We start from the raw sequence: 16,007 nt of genomic DNA, 5'->3' as shown, positions 1-16,007 counted from the left end.
TGGCACTGCCCAATCCTGGCATTCTGTCACTCTCTGTGTGCCCAGCCTGCTGTGACAGGCCAGCTGTGCACTGGCACTGCCCAACTTCACTTCTCGTGGCGACCCCAGTGTGCCTGGAACTCAGGGCCTGTTAAACACCCCCTGCTCCATACCCCTGCAGAGCAGATGGGCTGGCAGAAAACGTGGACCAGAACATTTCCAGCTGTTCCATTTGGCCCCTCCCTTCCCTGCTCCTCCCCAGCCCCTCTGGAAAGTCTGATGCAATGAATTAGGAGCTCTCAGGGACCAGGCATCCCAAACTGATCAATGCAAGGGCCACGGCGAGCTGGGAAGGGGCTCAGCACCACAAACACACAGCTGCTGGGTTATATTTGTCCCTCAGACCCTAAGGAACTGCTTTTTCCCTCAAAAGCTCCGTGCAAGCTCTGCCAGCTGCAAATCCAAGCTCCAGACCCCCAGCAAATCCCAAGGTGTGCACGAGGGGGGCTCCAGACTCACCGTACCTGGTGGTACTTCTTGAGGATGTTGTGCATCTCCGCCACGTCCTCGCTGGACACGGCCTTGATGACGAACCTCCTGTCGTAGGTGGTGAGGAAGCGGGCACCGCAGCGGCCCTGGCTGTCGCTGTTCACCGGGGCACTGCGTGTCACCGAGTTCTGGGGGACAGACACAGCGTGGAGAGGGGCTGGCAGGAGCTGCCACCTCCCTGAGCAGCCCTGGGAAGCAGGGCCAGCTCCTCAGGACACCCAGAGCACCCACTCTGCCCATCCCTGAGCAGCCCTGGCAAGCAAGGCCAGCTCCTCAGGACACCCAGAGCACCCACTCTGCCCATCCCTGAGCAGCCCTGGCAAGCAGGACCAGCTCCTCAGGACACCCAGAGCACCCACTCTGCCTGTGAACACCAAGTTTGGCACTGCTGAGGGTAAAACTCAATTGTTTAAAAATCTGGATGTGGTTTTAGGGCTTCCACCTGGCCCTGGCAGGTTTTACTCCAACACCTGGAGGGTGTTTCTGGAAAGTATTTTTTACTAAAGGGTTTTTAAGGATGTGGGATACACAGGCCAAGAGGTCTCAGCATTTCCTCCCAGGGATTTCAGAATAGCCAGGATATTTCTAAGGTTTAAGGAAAACCAGAACAAAACAACTGGAATGGCCTGTTGGCTCTTCCATCAAAGAGCAGTTTAGTCTGGCCAAAGTCTCAGTGTTTGGGAATTCTTCACAGGCCATCCTCCACCAAAAGCCACCCTCAGGCTCCACTCTTCCTACCCCAGGACGTCCAAGATGAGTATAAATAGCTTGGTTGTGCTTCTGACAACCAGCAGCATCTGCCTTTAGATCCCTGTCTCCACCCTTAGCAACCAGACAGTGCAGCAGGGCTGGAAAATCCCAGGAAAACTGCAGAGCAGGGATCAATTCCCTGAGCCACAGCACGAGCTCTTTGTTCTGCTGCCTCTCCCCAGGTAGCTGGGCTTGCTGCGAGCTCCTCCCTCAGTCACAGGCACTGCTCCTCACACCTCAGGCCGAGCTGTCACCTGTCTGTCCCCTCCACCTCCCAGCTCCTGCCCAGAAGTCACCTTATCAACCAACAACCTCTCACCAGCTGCTCCTTATCACAGATGGGGAGGGCTCTGAAACACAGCAGCACCAACACCTGCACAGGGATCTCCTAGCACTGTGTTTTCCAACATCTCAGGGCTGGACATTGTGTTTCAGGCTGGATTATTTATTTTTTTTTTTAGGTGACAGTGGCACTGCTGTGTCCTCCTCCCTCAGCTCTGGCAGCAGAGGGAGTCTGCAGCAGAGCCTGCTCTGAGAGAGAGAGATTTACCACGTCATGCTGCAAGTGAGCCGAGAGGTTTCCTTTCAGAACGAAGCATTTAAAGCTTTTAAAACTTTAATGAAGCAGGGGAAAAACTCTGCTGCTGCCAACAGCTTTAGAAAGCATCAGGAAAATAAAGGCAAACACAAAAATCCCCTTTGCTTCTCGCTGACATTTGCAAAGGGGTCTGTGCCAGGCAGTTTAATCAGCCCTCACCTCAAAACCACAGAGCTTTTCTTCTGGAGCTGGGAAGCAGAAATCGTGACCACACGGAGCATTACCAAACTCACAGCCCTTCGGCTGCCTCCGTTCCCTTCCTGTCACTCCCACCTCTCCCACAGTTGGGCTGTTAAATTCAGCGGCCTGGCTCCATTCCCACTCGAGCCATCGCATTTTACCCACCTGAATTTAGCTCAATTCATGTTTTCTGTTCCAGCTGGACACTTTTAAAGCCAAACCAGCCTGAAGCAATCCCTCAGAACAACAGAGGGAGGGTAAATGACAAACCAGGTACTGAGAGCGTGGGTCACACCTGGGGAGGGCGTGATCACAAAGGGGTGTGACAGCGGCACAAAGGGAAGGAATTTGGGATCAGCGGGAACAGCCCCGCTCCCAGCAGCTCTCCCCACCACACTGGGAGCACGTGGAGCGAGCAGGGAGCCTGCAGCACTCCCCCACGTGCCTCTGCAGCCAGAGGATTGCAGGGGATGCCCCTGGCACTGTGCCCAGCGGGTTCAGCTCCCTGACACCCAGCCTGCCCAGGGCCACGCAGCCACCACGGCCTCCCTGGCTCTGCTCTGTGGGATCTCCCAGCAGCTGCTGCCTCTCCTCATCTCCTCGTGCTGTGTGAGGAAGGGCGGTCCTGCTGCAGCAGCCAGAGCTGGGACATCTCCCTCTGCCTGGAGCTGAGCCCAGCAGTGCTAACAACACACCACGGCTCTCCTCTCCAAGAAAATCAGACCCTCTGGCATTAGGGGATGAATCCCAAAGCAGAAGCCACCTTGATGCACCCAATTCAACACCACACGCTTGGCTGAAAGCAGCTGAAATTCATCTGAATCTGGACAAACGTGACAGACCCGTTTTCCCTGCAGATATTCCACACTGGATCATTGATATCCTCCAGCTCCTGCCTGTCCACAGCCAAGTGTGCCCCCTGTTTGATGCCCTGGGAACAGGGAGCATTTTCTCCTCCTATTGCCCAGTGCTTGGCACAGCAAGATCCACTCCACTGCTGGAGTGGAAGCACTCAAACCACGATTATAAACCCAGAAAAGCTGCTGGTAGCAATGTTTGCATCAGGGTTTGTTCTGTCCTAGGAAAGGTGTCAGGAGGGCAGGAAGAGAAGAGAGGATACCTGGTAATCTTGGTCATCGATCCCAAATCTTTCCCGGAGGTTCCGGAACACCAGTGGACAATATTCCTTGAATTTAAAGCGGCTGGGCAGGTTTTCCCTAGGGCAAGGCAGAGAAGAGATTTGTGTGCAGTGATCAGCCTGTGAAATCCAATTCCACGTTGACTCCCACTTCCCTGCCAGGCCCTCAGGACATCCCAGGGCCTCGCTCTCCCCTCGTTAGGGCAGCTCATTTGTTTGGATGCCCACAAAAATCCATCTCTCCACAGAAATTCTGCAGGATGCACACTACCAGGCTGCTTGGATGATTAGTGTGGAGATTGCCTGTCTGCCAGAACAATCCCCTCTGTCACAAGCCCAGATCTGAGGGAATCATCTCTGCCTGTGCCCCTCCTCTGTGGCTTCGTTCCGGCAGTCACGCAGCTGGCCCTGCACACGCTGTCACCACGCTGCAGGAAAAGCTGAAGGGGTGGGCTCCGGGTTCAGATCACATCAGATCAGTAAAAGAAAGGTCACCACACCACAAACCATCCCAGCCAGAGCACCCAGGAGAGGGGGGATCAGCTCCAGCCTGGCTCTGCTGCCCCCGGGCACAGGACAGGGGGACACAGTGACAGCACCCCTGTCACTGAGGGAGGCTGCATCTGCTCCCTCCCACAGCCCTGAGCCTGCCCAGGGGGGAGAAGCAGAGTTTGGCCCTGCTTGGACACAGTGGGAGAATTTGGCAGCTCCTCCTCAATGAGAAATTCACAGCGACACGTGGGGAACTCAGATCTCCGGAGGAGAAGGGGAAGAGCGGATCCCGCACGCTGTACGTGCCAGGGAAGCCAAACTTTCCAATCACACTCCCACTCTGCAAAGCTGATCCCTGTGAAACTTGGGGAAAACAAAGGATTAATCAGGGAGTGCTGCAGCCCTGCACACGCAGAGCCGGGGTGGAGAAGGCAGCTCTGAGCACCAGCCACAACCACGACTCCAAAAGGGCTTCCAAAAATGGATCTTTTGGGAAAAGGAGACAGGGATAACTCCAGAGAGACCCTGTGGGCCAGGGGAACAGCACAGCTGCAGAGCTGCCAGCTGTGAACAGTTTTCATCCCTCCAAGGATGGAAACCAAGCCACCACAGAGCATCTCAGTGACAGACTGACCCCACCACATCTTGTCCAGGGGTGTGGAGCTTGTGTTCAGCCACGCCACGTCCTCCTGGCATTCCAGCTGGGAACAATCCAGAAGGCCTCCCCCAGGCCAGTCTGCCTCACAGCACACAGAGCTCTGCCTACAGAGAGGCAGGGAAGCACCTCACTTACTTGTTGAATAGATGATTGTCCACCTTAATCTTACTGTAGGCTTTAAAGTCATCGGGCATTAGCATGACGGGGACGGGAACATTGCTGAGCTCATTGATCTGCAAGAGAAAGGAGAAGGAGACTCAAACCCCACGTCCCACTGGCCTCCAGGGACTGTCAGGGGACTTGCAGGGATGCCAAACACGCCAGGGGCCGGTTTTGGGGCACCATGACCCATCAGACAGAACACTGTGGTGACAGGCCACAGCAGTTCCATGATGTGGTGAATCCTCCCGAGCCAGCCTCTGCTCCTTCCTCCTTTCCCCTTCCACCGACCATCCAAGACACAGCTGAGAGCCCAGACAAACCCACAGGCCAAGAACCAGCAGATTTGATGTTCTAACTAAACCACCTCGTTGAGAAAATGTTCCAATTTCTTAATTATTTCTGCTACAAACCACGATGACCAAAGCCTTCGGTGCAGCCCAGCCCAGCTCCCCAGGGATGCTGTTTCCATGCTCGCTGTCTCCTGTTGCTCCCATCCCACCTTCTCTGGAGGGATGAGTCACTCCACTAGATTGTTTTTGCTCCTTAGTCATGTGTGGCAGCCACAGGAACACGGGGAAGCAGAAGAATGAATGTTCAGCTACTATTGTACAGGCGGGCTCATGCTGCAGCACCCAGCAGTGGCAGCGTTAATAATAATAATAATAATAATAATGAAAATAAAATAATAACAATAAAAATCCACCTCTGGACTGTGTCTGGCTGTCCTGCTCCAGTCACTGGAGTCACTGACAAGGCTGTGCCAGAATCAAGAGCAGGTCAAGAGGTTTCTGAGCTGCCTTTTCTGAGGACAGCCCCGGTGTCATTCCCTCCCAGGGACTCCATGCAGTCCCATCTCACTGAACTCCTGGTAACAGCCTGGATTTAGGAAGCAATTTCACTCCAGCTCCGTTCCCATGACTGCTGTGCCAAGCAGGTAACGCAGAGAGGGAGGCAGACAAGGCTGGCAACAGCGGGGTTTGGCTGTGAGTCAGCTCTGGGGGCTGTCCCCAACACCAAAACCTCCAGCAGGTCAAGTGACTTCCAGCACACTTGGAAAGCTGCTGGGAAACTTCCCTGCTGGCTGGGAGCAGGGGCCGGGCTCAGGAAAGGGATCCAGCTGTGGGATTCCCCTTTCCCTGCGTGCAGCAGGACACAAAACTCCGCCCAAACTGCTGCCACATCCCCGCTCAGCTCCGCAGGGGCCACGGGGGTTCAGCCCTGGGGACGTGCCGGGAGCTAATTCCATGAAGCCCGTGTTTATCCCACCCTTTCTCCATCGTTACCACGAAAAACCAGACCAGATTTAACACACGTCAGACTGGGAAGAAAGACACATCCCCAGTGCCAGGAGGGAAGATGGCTATTTTCAGAGACAGCCATCCCACACAACAGATAAACGGGAAGCGAAGCGGCCACGGCTGCTGGAGAGAGCGGAGATGGAGCTCTGCAAAGCCCTGCCCTGCACTCCCCTCACAGCAGCATCCAGCTCTGCCACAAAACCCTCTGGGATGTATGGAAAACACTGCACAGATGAATGAATAAATAATGGCACACATCCCCCACCGGCAGCAATCCCAGCGTGGGGAGAGGCCGACGCTCCCCGCGTTCAGCTGACGGCTCAATCCTGCCCAGAGCAGCTCCCTGAGCCACAGGGGAGGGAAAAGGGAGCAGACTCCAGGTGAGGAAGGGATCTCCCAGCTCGCAGCCACTGCAGGGAGCTGCCATCAGAGTCCCACGCAGAGATTTCCCCCCAGGGCGAGGAGAAAACAACTCATTCTGTACCGAGACAGAGGCGCTGCCTCCAGCCACTAATTATTGCTGCTGTCTACCAGGAGGGGAAGCCCGACAGCACAGCTCCTGCCACACGCCTGCTCCCATCCCAGCCTGCTCCCAGCCCTCTTCCCGGCGTGGGGAAGGCACAAACAAGCCATTATCAGCTCCTTGCCGAGCGGAGGAAGGGTGCTGACGGCTGAGAGGGAACAGCGATTCGGAGGCTGCCTCCTCGCTGGCAGGAATTCAGACACAAGTGTTCCGAGGCGTCTCTGGGTGCCCTGGTTTCTGCCACACCACGAACCTCAAAGCGAGCGTGGCACCTGTTGCGAGGCTCCTGAGTGGCAGAAATGGTGCACCAGGATACCTCGGGCTCGTTTCAGAGGTGCCCCCATTCCTCCCAAGATAAAACAGCCCCCCCCCAAAAAAATCCCCGCTGTGGAAGCCTTTGTCCCCCTTCCAGCAGAGCTGGATGCTTGGGGATTCCAGCTCTGGAAGAGACACAGAGAAGGGAGAGAGTTGTGCTGGGCACCAAGATGTGGATGAGGGCAGGATTTGGCCATTTCTAGTGCCAGCACTGCCCACCTGCCCTCCCCCGAGGCACTGGGCCTCTGCTGCTGACACCAGCGTGGAAGAAAACATGGATTTGTTTTGTTTAGTTTAGTTTAGTTGCTATGTTGGGAATTTTGTATTTTTTTGTTGTTTAAGCGCCGCGTGCTCCCACAGTACCACCCATGCCTGACACTTTCCCAAGGGAGAGAGGAATGAAAAGCCCCCATACCGCCTTGGGAAAGGGATATCCCAACCCCTCCCTCCTCACAGCACAACCCTCAGCAACCAGTCCCCCTTCCCCAGGATTATCCAGCCGAGCGGAACACGAGGAGCTCCAAAGGAAAGCCGCGGCCAGCAGCACCCATCACCTCTCCAGAGGGATCCTCTCCTCAGGCTTATCCCGGGGGAATCTGAGCAGCCTCCCGAGGGAGCAACGTGACTAACGCCTGGCACATGTTTGCTCTCTCACCTTCTCCCCGGGGAGAGGCGTGGAGTAGGAGATTAAATATAGCAGTGTGTGTCCCGGGGTATTTATGCTCCACGAGGCAAGGTCACAGCAAGGTGCCCGGCAGGGAAGTGCTCAGCAACCCCTGCCTCCCGGGGAGCACATCCCAGGGCCCTGTCTCCCAAAATGAGGCTTCTTCCAGCTGGAGGAAGTACCAGGATCTCTGGGGATGTGGGAGCAGGGAGATGCTGGATGTGGTTCTGGAGGAGGCAGGGACAGAGGGCAGAGGTGCAGCAGCACCACAAGCACACACCTGGGCCCTCACGGGCTGTTTTGGGCATCCCAGCCCCTGCAGCGCACAGCTCCAGCAGGCCGTGCCCGGGGCAGTGCCACAGCTCTGCCACTGAGGCTGCAGAGGTCCCCGAAGGGGGGAAAGAACGAAGTGGGGAAAGAACGGCTCATTTGGAGCCCAGGGAGTGATTGGCCTCCACACCCAGAGCGGTGCTGGGTTCCCGGAAGAATTCCAGCTTTTCATCCCTGATCTGCCCTCGAATCCACGTCACTTTTCATCCCTGATCTGCCCTCGAATCCACGTCACTTTTCAGCCCTGATCTGCCCTCAAATCCACGTCACTTTTCAGCCCTGATCTGCCCTCAAATCCACGTCACTTTTCAGCCCCGATCAGCCCTTTTTTGCCCAGTCCTCTCCTGCCCAGAGTTCTCCATTTCCCCAGCGCAGACACCTGAGAGGGACCAGCCCAGGCTGAGAGCACCACCAAAAAGTGCTTTTTGTCTCTGCCATCTGCGTTTTGCAGAGATAAGGCTCCAGTCCTGCCCCTCCCAGGCCAGACACAGCGGGAGTGGCACTGCCAGAGCCTCCCAAAGGGCTCGGACACACCCCGGGGGCTCTCCGCATTTAAAACCGAGGCACATTTCAGACAAACCCACTGACACCTTCAGCAGGAGCGCTGAGAGGGAGGCGCTTCCCGTTTCTCCGCTGGTTTTGCCACGTCTTGGGAACAAAGGAGCAATTCCCGAGCAGGTCAGGCAGCCCCAGGTGTCCAGAGTGACTCCACAAGGACAGAGGGGAGGCAGCAGATCAAAGCAGCCCCAATCCCAGAGGTGCAGAGGGAAAAGCAGGTGGATGACAATAAGGATCAGGGCTTGGAGCAAGAGCAGGAGATGAGGAGGGAAAACCTCATCCTCAGGCAGCACAATCCAGAGCTGCAAAAACACCTCCTTCCCCTCTCTCTGTCAAGCTTTTACTTCCTGGTCACTGGAATTCTTCAGCAACACCACTCAGGACTCTGGGTTGATGATTTGTCCTCGCCACCAAAGCCAATTCCTTTTCCAATCAGAGCCACATCAATATTCCGTGTCATTCAGGGACAGCTGTTGGGATGAACGGGCCAGGCATAATTTTGTTTCAAAACCTGACTGTAGCCTCAAAGTGGCAATTAGCATCAGTAAATTGATGGGAAAATGTGATTTGTTTACTAACAAGATCCAGCTGACGGAGTGTGTGAGCCCCCACTCTCCAGGATTCTTTGCGACAGGAATTTGCTCAGGAAAATAAAGATACTTTGTTCCCCTCAAAGCCTTTCAATCAGGCATCTCCAAGCACTTGGTGAGCATTAGTTAAACTTCATTATGCTCCGGGGAAGGAGGTAAAAGACACATGGGAAAATCACTTCAGCGTGGAGACAAACCCACAGCTGCAGCAAAACTTCGCTGCTGCTTAACACACAACAGCAACTGGGTGATGGTTTGAGGAAAAAACCCCGTTTTCCATGAATTAGAGCATGATTAATCAGTATCCATGCTAACAACCCCCCATGAAACGCAAGGGAAGAGGGAGTCTTGTAGCCAAGAATTCCTCTGGGGACACCAGGATGCTTTAAGAGGGGGGAAAAAAGCATCCCCTGGTGACAGCAAACCCACATCTTCCTGAACAAAGTACTTGGAAAGGACTCCTGGCTGCGTCCCAGGAATCAGGCAGTGCCCCCAGTCCTGGCAGCCTCAGGGTCACTGGGAAGCATCCATCCTCCCAGTCCTCCCACAGGTGGGCAGAGGTGACGCTTCCCTTGATCCAAAAAAAGCTGAGGAATGGGAATGTTCAACAACCAACCCATGGCCACACCAGTCAGCGGCAGAGCATGGAAACGAGCAGGGAAAGCAGCCCCATTCTCCCCGCTGACCCACCCAGGAAAACCCTCTTTTCTCTGCCAGAAAGGAAAAGGGCTCCTGGAATGTGGATTTGAACAGAGCTCCTGGATGAGCAGGTCGGGAGCCAGGGCCTCGGTCATTGCAGGGGCTGGCACGGCTGTGGCCATATGCTGCTCTCTCCAGAGGTCAATTAGAGCCAGAGCTGGGAAGGACAGATCCAGGCTGCTCCCACTGTGCCAGGACCAATTGGTGGGATTTGAGTGTTTGATACGTGGCAGATGCTGCTCTGGCTACAATTAACATGGCAACACCAAACCCAAGGCTGCGGAGCGGGGAGCTGCAAATCCCAACGTTGCTGTTTCCCTGGAATACTAACGAGCTGGGCTCTGTGCTGCCTGGCTCTGCTCCTAAAGGGCCTGGGAGATGGCTGCTGCTCCTCCAGCCAGGAACTGGAGCCTCTGGAGCTGCCTCGGGCAGGATCCACGCAGCCAACAGATCTCGCCGTTCCCACAAAAACGGGGTGTTGATGCCTTGCCCCTGTCAGCAGTCAGAGCCTCTGGAATCTTTTCCAGCTGAGGAACTGGCACCTGGAGGAGCAGCATCACCCCAGCCCTACAAACACAGATCCGCAGTCACCTCCCCAACCTCCCCGGGATCCCAGTGCCTTCCATCAGCAGCACCTTACAACCGTTTCCATGGTTCCCAGAGCATCACACAACGCTGTGTTCATCTCTTTGGCTGGGAGATAGCTGCTCCCTTCCAGAAGCATCCCAACTTTCCCCATCCCGTGCACATGGATCCTACCCCGGCCATGGAAAATACACCTGGAGCACCAGCCATGGAGCACCACACACGTACCCAACCCCCAGGAGCTGCAGCTCCTCTCCCAGTGCCATGACAACGGCGAGAGAAGCTTCCCCAGGAACCATCTCCACGTCTGCTGGATTCAGTGCCTGACAGAACACTTGGAAATCAAGGCTGAGCCTCTGTGGCTCCACTCTCACACAAGTTCTCCCCTCCCCTCCATGGTTTTCTGGTCCAAAATTCAGTTGTTTGACTCATACCACCCACATCTGGCCCCGCTCACAGCGGCCCCACCCTGATCCCGATCCCAACCCTGGCTGGGGACCACTGGGACCCGTTCTTTAAACACCCCAAAGTGGTGTTCCAAAAAGCAGCTCCTGTTCTTGGGCTGCTCCTGCTGCCCTCCAGAGCCAGCCCTGCCCCAGCTGCTCGCCAGCCTGTTTAAGGCTCTTGCCAGACTGGGAGACTGGACCCAGGGGGATTTCTTCAGCACGTTGCATAAAATGGTTGGTTGTTTGATTTGTCCGTGAAAAAGTTCATCCCAGATCCGAGCCATTCTGACAGGATCTTCCTGGCACAGCCCTGGGCTTGTGCTGAGAGCTGCTTTCCCCTCCTCCCACTGCAAGGATCCCAGGGCAGAACTCCATGGACACAGCCCAGAGCCTCCTCACTCACTCACCCCTCCTTGTCCAACGCCAAATATTAAACAGCCCCCCCAAAAGATTTCCAACAAAGCTTAAAGGTATTCCCGACATTATTTCCAAACCCATCAGCTGGAGGCACGTGAATTCCAACTCCCACCGAAGCAGGGCACCGAGATCATCTCCCAGCCACAGCCCAGGATGAGCAGCTGCTCATGGCGAGTCAAGGGAGCCCCCTCAGCTCCCAGCCCTGTCACAGCGGCCACCAAACCCTCGCCCCAACGCAGAGAGGTGGAGGGATTTACTGGGAAATCCTAAACGCCTTCCCAAGGGTCAGGAGGTCACAGCTGAACTTTTCTCACCCCCTTTCCCAGCCCCTCAGGACGCGGGCGCTCCTTTCCTGGCAGCAATTTCTTCCTAATACTCATCCGATATAATCTCATTACCAGCTTAGTGTCAGCCTGCCTTCCTCCCTTTGCCCAAATATCTCACAGCCAAGTGCTCCCAAAGTTACACTGTCCTGATCCAGGGCCTCAAATCCCTGCCAGGCTCCTACTGCCCAGACAGCTACAACAAAGAAAAACATACCAAAAAAAAAAAACCAACCCAAAAAAGGTCAATTTCCAGCAAGCAACACCCGTCCCTGTGAGGCCACGAATGAAACGTGGAAAAATCCCACGATTTCCATTTCTTCAGGGCTGCTAATGGCACCACTGATCAAAGGCTGATTAAACTCATTATCCTGCTTCCTGGGCAAGGCTGGGAGCACTTGGAACATCCTTTGCCTCAAAGACAGCACGATGCTGAACCACATTTGGATGCTTTCACTCCAGCCAGGCAGGCCAGGAATGCAAGGCGGATTTTTTTTTTTCCCCTTGTTATTTGTTTTGGAAAAAAAATAAGCCCGAATCCCTTTCACTCTCTAGGAAACATCCACTAATCCACTGGAGAAATAGGTGTGTCTGAGCCTTAAAAGTGGATTAATTGAGGAAGGGATGAGGCTTCTGGGTTCTTTGACCACCAAGAACAGCACCCAGCACCCACATCCAAGAATCAATGCTCGTGCCTGCCATCATAAACCAGGGAGAAGTTTCCAGAGAAAACACAGGGATGGGTTTTAGGAATTACCAAAGGAGGCGGATCAGAGCTGAGGCACCACTGACATTCCCAAGGGACCCTCTCACAACCTGTTCCCACAGGAACTGAGGCCAAGAGGACACACATGGCCTGAGTCCCGGAATCAAAGGAGACAAACCTGGGGCCAAACCCCTCATTTTTGGGGGATGGAGATAGGGGACACACCAATGTCCAAGTGAGGCACAGGACTGTCCCCTCGGGGCTGTGACACAGGGAAATCCCTCACTGGGACAGCCACAGCGACTGCCCTGGGTGGAAACCCGGGGGCTGGGACAGGGGACAGGGCTGTGGGTGCCAAATTCGTGTCCTCAGGGCCCCCCCAGTGCCAGAGGGGGGATTGTACCACAGCAACATCACCCGAAAGAGCATCACTCCCCCTGCCCAGTCCTGGGAAAAAGGGTGCTGGAAAAGGCGTCGGGGCTGGGGGTGTGGGGGCACAGGGACGTGTCTGGGAGGGACACCCCAACCTAGGGGGTCCCCAAACTGCCTGGGGAAGGATACCCAGGAGAAAGGGACCACAGAGCCCAGGGAGGGGCTGGGTCAGGGATGCGATGGAGAGGCAGGGAAGGCTGGGATTCAGCGGGGAACAGAGTGCGGGGGGAGAAAGCTGCTGTGGAAAGGAGGGGAACGGGCCCAGCCTGAGAGGGAGCGGGGAAGGGTCCGATCTGGGCTGGGGGGCTCGGGCACTCGCTGAGGGGCAGGGCGGGGGCTGAGGGGGACGAGGGGGGATGAGGGGGACGAGGCCCCGCTGCCGGGGTGCTGTGAGGGGCCCACTCCCGGCTCTGAGGGGCGGGGGTTTGGGGTGGGGTGGGGGGGGGGCCCGCGCCGCCCGCTCTCACCGTGTGGTTCGCCCCCCACATGAGGACGCTGAGCAGCGGCTCCGAGGCCCGGAATAGCTTCACCTTCTGGCATACGAAGTGTTTCTTCTTGGTCTTGGTCTTGCTGGCGCTGAGGGCCGAGCCCACCGCGGCCACGGCGCCCGCCGCCGTCCCCGCGGCCCCCGCGCAGTTCGCGGCCATGGCGGACCCGACCGACCCCCTCCCCGCGCCCCCCTACCAGCGCCTCCGCATGGTTCCGCCCGGCCCGGCACGCCCCCCCCCTCCCGCAGTGGTACCGCCCGGCCCCGGCAGCCCCGGCCCGTTAAGCTTCCCCCTCGCCGTCCCTACCCCCCACCCCCCCCGCCCCCGCCGCGGTGGGTCGGTCCCTGCCCCCCCCCCCGCCCGCCCCCGCGGTGGTTCGCTCCGCCGCGGCCGGCCGAGCCCGCTCCGGCCCCGCGCCGAGGAGGCGCCAAGATGGCGGCGGGCTGAGGGGGTGGGGAGCGGGAGGTGCCATGTCCCGCCCGAGCGGGGGGAGTCGCGGGCGCTGGCGGCGGGAGAGCTCCGGCTCGGCCTGCGGCAGGAGCGGGTGGAGCCGCGGCACGCATTGGGCTGTGAGAGGGAGCAACGGAGAGGTGTAACGGACGGAGAATGAGACAGAGGGGAAAAAAAAGCATCGTCCCCCTCCTTCTCTTGCCAGAGATGGTCTCGCCCAGTCGGCGTGACGCGCCCGCTAAGGCCACGCCCCGCTGGGAACGGACCAATCAGCAGCGAGGCGGCTGGAATTATGAATGGCCTGTTACACACGTCACGCGCTGCCATTTAAAGGGCCCGCGGCTGCGCGGGGACCCCGCCGGGACCCTCGGGGAGCCCTCCGGCACCGGGACGCGTCCTGCGGGCTGCAGACACCCGAGAAGGGGCTGCTGCAGCCTCCCGAACCCTCACCAACCCTTCCCTCCCGCAGCCAATTCATCCCTGCCCCTCCCACCCACCCCCCGCCAGAGCCACAAAGGACATTTAACAAACGGCAGTGAAGTTTCTTAATTAAAAAGGCAAAATAAATCTACACTGCTGTACATATACACATTACTTACATTACAAAATCCCAGAGAAATATTTGCTGTCAGCTACGCGCTCTGCTCATTTCATTTTCCCCCCCTCAGAAACGGCTTCTTTTGGGTCAAAGATCAGTGAAATCTGTGAGCCACCGAAGGCCAGCCACAGCCGGCCTGGCCACCACCACAGAGTGAGGTGTGGATGCCAACGGTGGCAGTGTGCAACAGGGCTCATGTGGTTCTATCAAATCCCACGGAATTCCCTCACGTGTGGAGCGGTTCTGCTCCGGATTTTAAGGATTAACAAAAATAGGTCTTCAGCTCTGGCATGTGAAAGCAGGGACGAGCCGGCACGATTCGGTAAGAACTGTACAAAAGTGGTACCAGTCAGGGTGGGGAGCGAAGGAGAACTTCTGGCAACACGCTAAAAATGGAACCCAAAGGCTCACGAGGCCTCCAGCAAAGGCCCCAAAGCCCCAAGTCCTGAAGGCTCCCAGGGCTCAGCTCAGGGATCCGGTGCCTCTCTGGGAGCTGGGAAGTGCTCCTGGAGAGCTCTCACCTTTGGGAACGAGTGTCCACGGAACTCCTGCCCTGGGGCAGAGGCAGGACAAGTTTCACCTCTGCATAAAGTTTTTTTCCAAGGCAGCAGGAGTCCTCTGCAGGGAGTGGATGTTGCGCTTCACCCGATCCTCCAGGGTGGAGGTGGAGGCACTCTCCAGCTTCAAACGGCTGCAGGGAACGGAACCAGAGAGAGAAATCAGAACTCTGAGACTGAAGGAGAGCAGGTTTAGATTCCAGACTGGATATTGGGAAGGAATTCCTCCCTGGGAAGGTGGAATGGATTTCCCAGAGCAGCTGTGGCTGCCCCTGGATCCCTGGCAGTGCCCAAGGCTGGGCTGGACATTGGGGCTGGGAGCAGCCTGGGACAGTGGGACAAAGGCAGGGAATGGGAATGGATGGGATTTTAGGTCCCTTCCAAACCAAATCATTCCACAAAGCTGTGATTTTGTGATCCCAGCTCTGGGCAGCTTCAGGGCTTTGCCTGCCACGAGCACAAGGGATTAAGTTGCCACCTGTGCTCAGAAATGGTTTCATTGTCAAACACAACTTTCAGTCCCACAGCCTCACAGGGACTTGCAGGCCTCAAACTGCTACAAGCTCCTAAACCCACACCATTTCTATAAAACACTCCCAGGGTGGCAAAACATCACCAATGCCCAGCTCGAGTCTGACTCCCAATTGGGAATCACCAATCTTTGGGTTAAGAAGCAAATTTGGGCATAGCAGACATCACCAGTTCTGTAAGACACAGGGGAGATGGATCTCATTCCATGACCTGAACCATCCCAGACACTGAGGCCATCCCTCAGAAGCTCTGGCCTGGATTCCCTTCGGATGAGGAGGTGGTAAAAGACTCACTGGAAGAATTTCCCATCTCTGGTGTCGAGTTTCTCCAGCTCCCGCTCCAGCTCCTCCTCCTTCCGGTGCTTCCTGAGGTTGTTTGCTCTCTCCTCTTCCCTCCACTTGGCGTTTTCCATCATTTCCTGCCGTTTTCGCTCCAGTTCCTCTGGAGAGATCTTTCTGTTTGGGTGGCAAACACCACTGCTGTGAATCAGCAGCACGCTGGGCCCCGCTCCCCTCACCTTCTGTTCCTCAGGATCGTGGAATTGTTAAGGTTGGAAAAGGTTTACATCAAGCAAAGATGATTCAAAACGCCCCAATTTAGTGGGATTTAACAGAGTTTTGGTTTTGGCAGCCAATCAGCAAAGCTTGTAAGGACATTTTTAAATATCCCACCTCCCCCACATCCCAGCAAAAACCTCTTTTCTCCCTCTGATTTAATTGATCTCCAAGGTGTTGCTGTCAGGATCCTTTATTCCTGATGCCAGTGGAATAGAACCTCCTCATTAACACTCCACGAGGCAAAGAATTCCCATTCCTGCCCTGCAGGAGAACCAGCACCACACGGATGGGTTTGGGAAGGTGTCCCCAAGGTGCCAACCAGCAGCCCAGCAGCACCGAAGGGAGCCCTTGGGGACCCCTCTGTGTGATTTTCTGGATATTCCACCTGCCCCACTCCAGTCACCAGAGGAAAATGGGGTTCCCAGGTGCCCCCC

General features: G+C 56.4%; 2 protein-coding genes across 2 annotated transcripts in view; both read right to left on the bottom strand.

Annotated features, from left to right (window-relative positions):
* Positions 1-13,061, bottom strand: part of PIP4K2B (phosphatidylinositol-5-phosphate 4-kinase type 2 beta) — a 16,178-nt gene extending 3,117 nt beyond the window's left edge. Inside the window, exons 1-4 of the mRNA XM_042028016.1 lie at positions 12,860-13,061; positions 4,480-4,577; positions 3,177-3,273; positions 504-656 (exon numbers count right to left, since the gene is read on the bottom strand). Of these exons, the coding sequence (XP_041883950.1) occupies positions 504-656; positions 3,177-3,273; positions 4,480-4,577; positions 12,860-13,039 (528 nt within the window). The 5' untranslated portion in view covers positions 13,040-13,061. The remainder of the gene's footprint in view (positions 1-503; positions 657-3,176; positions 3,274-4,479; positions 4,578-12,859) is intronic.
* A 797-nt stretch (positions 13,062-13,858) lies between these two features.
* On the bottom strand, positions 13,859-15,664 carry CWC25 (CWC25 spliceosome associated protein homolog). Its single transcript, XM_042028023.1, has 2 exons — positions 15,310-15,664; positions 13,859-14,619 (listed from the first exon to the last, which is right to left on the bottom strand). The coding sequence occupies exons 1-2, from the start codon at positions 15,429-15,431 to the stop codon at positions 14,505-14,507; spliced, it is 237 nt and encodes a 78-aa protein (XP_041883957.1). The 5' UTR covers positions 15,432-15,664; the 3' UTR covers positions 13,859-14,504.
* Between the last annotated feature and the right edge of the window lie 343 nt (positions 15,665-16,007).

The sequence above is a fragment of the Corvus kubaryi genome, unplaced genomic scaffold (genome assembly GCF_017639235.1).
Source record: "Corvus kubaryi isolate FWS band 111438036 unplaced genomic scaffold, C.kubaryi_AGA036_p1.0 37301, whole genome shotgun sequence".
Lineage (NCBI taxonomy): Eukaryota > Metazoa > Chordata > Aves > Passeriformes > Corvidae > Corvus > Corvus kubaryi.
This window is presented reverse-complemented; position numbering and strand designations above follow the sequence as displayed.

Coding starts and splice junctions, on each gene's coding strand:
- CWC25 (XM_042028023.1), bottom strand. CDS start 15,431: ATGATGGAAAACGCCAAGTGGAGGGAAGAGGAGAGAGCAAACAACCTC. Junction 14,620..15,309: donor AGAGATGGGAAATTCTTCCA/GTGAGTCTTTTA, acceptor CGTTCCCTGCAG/CCGTTTGAAGCTGGAGAGTG.